The sequence below is a fragment of the Salvelinus sp. IW2-2015 genome, unplaced genomic scaffold (assembly GCF_002910315.2).
Source record: "Salvelinus sp. IW2-2015 unplaced genomic scaffold, ASM291031v2 Un_scaffold4752, whole genome shotgun sequence".
Classification (NCBI taxonomy): domain Eukaryota; kingdom Metazoa; phylum Chordata; class Actinopteri; order Salmoniformes; family Salmonidae; genus Salvelinus; species Salvelinus sp. IW2-2015.
The window spans coordinates 1-6,588 of NW_019946021.1; the positions used below are offsets into that span (position 1 = coordinate 1).

The window sequence follows — 6,588 nt, forward strand, 5'->3', positions numbered from 1 at the left end:
GGAGGAGGAACCGTGCAGCATCCTCTCTCCTCTCTCCTCCCTCTCTCTCTCCTCTCTCTCTCCTCCCTCCTCTCTCCACAGTCAGTTTGTACTCCTCTATCTTCGGCATGCTGCAGCTACTGTGTCTGATGACGACTCCTGTGATTGGTCAGATTATGGACTGGAAGCTGAAGGACTGTGAAGATGCAGAGGGGGAGGAGGAACCGTGCAGCAAGTAAGTTACTATGTCACCTATACCTTACATCCTAACCCCRAGGCCCTACAGAACATTTCAGAGGCACAAAGATCATARCCCCAAAACATTCTCATTTACAATAAAAGTGACTCCAAAATGACAATACATTATTCAKCATTGGGCACAACATATTCTGAAACACAACCAAAACAAACAGAAAATGCATCCAGCAAGTTTGTAGAGTCACAAGCTTGGTGTAGTCATTGCGTGCTAGGAATGTGGGACCAATTACTAAACTTTTGACTACTTGAATAAACTATAAGTGAATTTGTTAAAATATTTACTTCAAGTAGGGGGGAGTAGATACACAAAGGGCTTTCATTTAAAATATCAAACAAATGGTGTAGTATAGCCAGCCAGCATAGTAAGTTAAGTCACTAGCCCTTACCCTCTATGGGGATCTGAGAGGTTTGGCTTAAGGGTTGATGAGAGGTGATCTCTTGATAGCATGATGTCTGTGTGATGGGATGTTGAGTATAAGATCGGACCTCCTCTCCCCTCTCGAACCCTAACCTCCTCAGGGACCAGCTCAAGGCCAAGCCCAGAGACAGACAGATCCAGAAGGTGACCAATGCAATGCGAGCGTTCATCCTGACCAACGTCCTATTGGTGGGATTCGGCATCACCTGCCTGGTGCCCAACCTCCCACTGCAGGTAAGTGCTCCATCCAGCTATCAATCAAACTAGTCGCCGCCTCCTCACCTTCTCCTGGCCAATCAGCAGTAGCTGTCCAGGACCAAAATTGGTGACAGCTGATGTAGGAATGAGATGTGAGTGGTGCTCTGTCGCCACCTATAGGCTTTCAAGTGGATCTACAGCTAGACACCACCACTACTCTCTATAGCAGACAGCATCACACCCTAGCCCCTACACCAGGCCTGGGCAAAGGCCGGCCCGGGGGCCGTATGTGGCCCGCGATCTGATTCAATACGGCCCGGGGAATCATGCTCAGATCACATGAAGAATTTGCGATAGTAAAGTTTTGAAAAAAGTATTTGTTATTCAAATTAAAAGCCCAATGAATAGTCACCTTTGTGTAATGATTTAACTCCCACCGCTTCTGGGACATTTATTTTGAAGGCACGTATAGATAACAACTGCACGAGGACAGACAAGCCGACACACACGTCACAGTTACAAATAGTAGCTAGCTAGAAATTGCGCAAAAAAGAATAAAAAAAAAAAAAGGAAAGTAGACAATGAATGTAGGGTGTTCCAGCAAGTCTTTATTTAGGTATCAGGGAAAGCTGTGTGCTTAGTGTGCAAAGAGAGCATCGCTGTCTAGAAAGACTACAACTTGTCCCGATACTTCCAGACGAAGCATGCAGAGAAATATAGGACTATGTCTTCTGACACACATGCTGCTTTTGCAGCTGAGAAAGCAGCATGGACTTTTCATAAAACTGCATTCAGAAAACGACGGAATTGCGAGAGCGAGCTATGTACTGTCCCACAAAATTGCTAAACACAGCAAGCCATTCATTGAGAGCGAATTCATTAAAGAATGTTTAATTGACTCTGCAGCAATACTTTGCCCCGACAAGAAAGAGCTGTTTGAAAATGTTTCCCTGTCAAGACGAACAGTGACACACAGCGTGTTGATGTAATCTTTATGTAATACATGTATCACTAGCCACTTTAGACTATGCCACTTTTATGTGTTTACATACCCTACATTACTCATCTCATATGTATATACTGTACTCTATACCATCTACTGCATGCTTGCCTATGCCGTTCTGTACCATCACTCATTCATATATCTTTATGTACATAATCTCTTCATTCCTTTACACTTGTGTGTATAAGGTAGTAGTTGTGGAATTGTTAGGTTAGATTACTTGTTGGTTATTACTGCATTGTCGAGAACTAGAAGCACAAGACATTTTCGCTACACTCGGCATTAACATCTGCTAACCATGTGTATGTGACAAAATAAAATTTGATTTGAGGACATCGCAGAGAAATATGGAACAACAGTTGAAAGACAAGGTAAAGGATTTCACCTATTTCTCCTTGGCCCTGGATGAGAGCAGTTGGAAGCACGTGACACGGCGCAGTTGTTGATATTCTTGACGAGGTCATAACCCAGAGACTTTGAAATTACAGAGGAGGTGTTTCAGTGCAGTCAATGAAGAGCACAACCCACAGGGAAATATTTATTGGAGGAGGTTAATAAGTGTGTGGCCAAAAGCTGGGACTGAGTTTTGAAAAAGTTATCCAGTGTGACCACTGATGGGTTGCCTGCCCAAACTTGACAGGAAAAAACATTGGCGTTTTGAAAAGGACACAAGATCAAGTAGCTGAGCTGAACCCAGATCCAGACAATGAATTTTCCTACATTAGCATTATTCATCAGGAGGTGCTTCTGTAAATGTGTTCTGAAAAAGAGCCATGTTGTCACTAAAAGTGGTCGATCTTCAAAAAGAGCAAAATGTTTAAACCACAGGCAGTTTGTCTCACTGTTGGAAGGTCGGGACATGCAGATCTCCCCTACCACACAAACGTGAGATGGCTGAGTTTGGGGAAGGCGCTTAAAAGGTGTGGGACCTATATACCCTAGCACTCAGTTGATGCAGCCTGGTCCGCCCGGTCGCGAGACGACTTTATACGTCACTAGCACCTTAACCCTACTAACCTTTATTACCTACCTTTCTAGTTATACCTCTATACTGACACTATACCCTAGCACTAGGTATTACCCTAAGCACCTTTAAACCTAGCTATACCTCTACTATACCCTAGCACCTTTATACCGCGACAGCAACCTTTAACCCTAGAACCTATCCTAGCACCTTATACCCTACACGTTTCCTAGACTTTAACCCTAGCACTTTAAACCTAGCAGCCTTATACCCTAAGCACCTTAATACCTACACCCATGCTAGCCCTTATACCCTATGCACCTTATACCCTCAGCACCTTGATACCCTAGCACTATATCCCTGTAACTCTAGCCTTTAATAGCCTAGCACCTTAATACGCACTTAACCTTCCCTAGAACCTATACATCTGCCTATACCCTAGCCTTATCAGCCTTTATACCCTAGCACCTATACCCTAGCACCTTTATATCCCTAGACCTACGTAGTATACCTACCCTACGCCAGCACATTTTATACTAGCACTTATTACCCTAAGCAACTGTATACCCTAGCACCTTAATAACCTGAGCACTGTTATACACTAGCATCTTATACCTGAGAACCTTATACCTAGACACCTTATACCTAGCAACACTTTATACCCTAGCACCCTCTTATATTACCCCTAGACCTTATACCCTAGCCACTTTATAACCCTAGCACACTTTGATAACCCTAGCACCACTGCTTACTAAATTATAAACGCTAGCACCTTTACGACTCCTAATTACCCTAGCACCTGTATTAAGTCCCTAGCACCCTTTAGTTACGTTACCTAGCACTATACTCCGTATTTTAGCGTCCTTTTAGTATATACTCCTGACCTAGAACCTTCATCCCTGTAGAACCTTTATACCTTTAGCAACTTTATGATCTGTTGCCTTAAGCAACACTTAGTACTTCCTAGCTACTTTTATAAATACACTACACCTTTATATACCTCTGCCTTAGGCCACTTTCTATATCCCGGTGAGCATCTCTTTTATGTACTCTAGGCATCCTCGTTCTTATGGACCTGAGCACCTTATACCCTAGCTACTTTTATTACCTTAGAGCACTTAATACGCTAGCCACTCCTGTATTATCCCTTAGGCACCTGTGTGAGTACCGAGAAGCACTTTCATACTCCTAGGAACTCTATCTCCTATGCGACCTTTTATACCTGCAGCACCTTATACCCCTAGCACCCTTATTCCCTGAGCACTTTTATACCCTAGCCACTTTAGTTTACCCTAGCACCTTTATACCCTAGCACCTTATACCCCTAGCACCTTGTTGTTGTGCGGCGCGTAGCACTTAGTACGCCTAGCAGCTGCTGGGATATACCCTACCGCACTTATACGCCCCTAGCACCTTATACCGTAGAACCAGTGGTTCCCCAACGTTTTATAGTCCTTACCCCCTTCAAACATTAGACCTCCAGCTGTTGTACCCCTCTAGCACCAGGGTCAGTTACCCTCAATATTTGTTTTTTTGTAAGCCATGCCACACACACTCGATGAGGCTCTCTTGTTCAGATATCGGTAAGTGGACTGGAGGCAGGGCATGAAAGGGATAACGAATCCAGTTGTTTGTGTCGTCCGTTTCGGGGAAGTACCTGCGTAATTGCGCACCCAACTCAATCAGGTGCATCGCTATATCACATTTGACATTGTCCATAAGCTTGAGTTCATTTGCACACAAACAATCATACAATGATGGAAAGACCTGTGTGTTGTCCTTGTTAATGCAGACAGAGAAGAGCTCCAACTTCTTAATCATAGCCTCAATTTTGTCCCGCACATTGAATATAGTTGCAGAGAGTCCCTGTAATCCTAGATTCAGATCATTCAGGAGAAAAAACATCACCCAGCTAGGGCAGTCATGTGAGAAACTCYTCATCATGCGGTCAGACAAGTGAAAATTATGGTCAGTAAAGAAAASTTTAAGCTCTTCTCTCYAATCAAAAAAGCATGTCAATACATTGCCCCTTGATAACCAGGTATGTTGTAAAAGCGTTACATGGTCGCTGCCCATATCATTGCATAGTGCAGAAAATACACAAGAGTTCAGGGGACTTGCTTTAACAAAGTGAACCATTTTCACTGTAGTGTCCAAAACATCTTTCAAGCTGTCAGGACTTCCCTTGGCAGCAAGAGCCTCTGGGTGGATGCTGCAGTGTACCCAAGTGGCGTCGGGAGCAACTTCTTGCACGCGCGTTACCACCCCACTATGTCTCCCTGTCGTGGCTTTAGCGCCATCAGTACAGATACCAACATGAGCAGCAGCTACGTTTGGCTACAAATGGACCGTTAGTCGAATTCCCACAAGAGAGTAATGGTTAATGTGATTGGACGTTAATTATTTGACTAGGCTTCCTGTATTTGACATTGAAGTGTTATTTCGCTGAACACTGGATGGTTTAATTTAATTTTTGGCAGTGAAACGAGGCTACTCAGGCGAGAAAAAAACTCACCTAAATGTATCGCCCCGTTGTAAAATATAAATGGAACGTTTGAAAATGTGAAAAAAAAGTTTAAATACATAAATATTATGGATAACACAATAACATTATGAATCATATTCAGGGCCACAATAACATTATGAATCATATTCAGGGATAAAACAACATTATGAATCATATTCAGGGATAAAACAACATTATGAATCATTTTCAGGGCTAAAACAACATTATGAATCATATTCAGGGCCACAATAACATTATACAATATGAATCAGGATTCAGGATTAAAACAAAACATTGAAATCATATTCCAGGGCCACAAAAACATTAATGAAATAAATGTTTTAAGCGTCCCTTAGCCCTAGCCCCTGGCAAGTTGGTGACTGACTAATTATGTCATCTGATGCTTTCCATCCTCTCCTCAGATCCTGTATTTGTCCCTCCACACTGTTTGAGAGAGGTTCATCCCCACTCTGCAACCGGAGGTCCTCTACCCTGCCCCTGTGATGATACTGCACTCACCCTGTGAGGGTTGTCTTGTGTGTGTGTGTGAGTGTGAGAAGAGAGTGTGAGTGAGTGAGAGAGAAGAAAGACCCAAAACACCCTAGTACACTAATAATGAGAAGAGAGACGGAGAGTAGAGACAAGAGTTCCTGTATTACATGAAAGCTGTTAAATGGATTGTATTATTCTCTACTCTCAGGTACCCGTCGTCTCAGTTTGGCAGTCTGACAGGATGCAGTCTCTGTGTCTGCTTCGTTGCTCTCTTCCCAGCAAGCCGCATCTTTGGCCATGATGGGCCCCTGAAGAGACCACTCTGGTGAGGAACCACACACACAGTGCACTCAAGCAACACACCTAGCGCGCCAACACACCCAGCGCACCACACATGCCCCAGAGACCACGATCAATCAATTCTTTAAAAATACCATTTTACAGTCAAGCATACTGTCATAAAGCTGCTGTACAGAAACTGCCGCCTAAAACCCAAAACAGCAAGCAATTGCAGGTGTTAGAATCATAGTGGCCTAGGAAAAACTCCCATAGGAAAGGCAGGAACCTAACGAGAAACCTAGAGAGGAACCAGGGCTCTGAGGGGGGCCAGCTCTTCTGGCTGTGCTGTTGGAAGAGGACATGGCCATTAAGGCAGAATGTTCTTCAAGATGTTCAAAACATTCAATAAATGCCAGCAGGGTCAAGTAAATAATCACAGTGGTTGTAGAGTGCTGCAAAACCAAGGATTTTCCAAAGGGGGCACCTCAGAG

The 6,588-nt window shown here is 43.6% G+C and overlaps 1 protein-coding gene across 1 annotated transcript; it reads left to right on the forward strand.

Annotated features, from left to right (window-relative positions):
* Positions 1-50: 50 nt before the first annotated feature.
* Positions 51-937, forward strand: LOC112077611 (large neutral amino acids transporter small subunit 4-like). Its single transcript, XM_024144098.2, has 2 exons — positions 51-214; positions 757-937. Exons 1-2 carry the CDS (start codon positions 108-110, stop codon positions 920-922), a joined length of 273 nt encoding a protein of 90 aa, XP_023999866.1. The 5' UTR covers positions 51-107; the 3' UTR covers positions 923-937.
* The last annotated feature ends 5,651 nt before the right edge of the window (positions 938-6,588 follow it).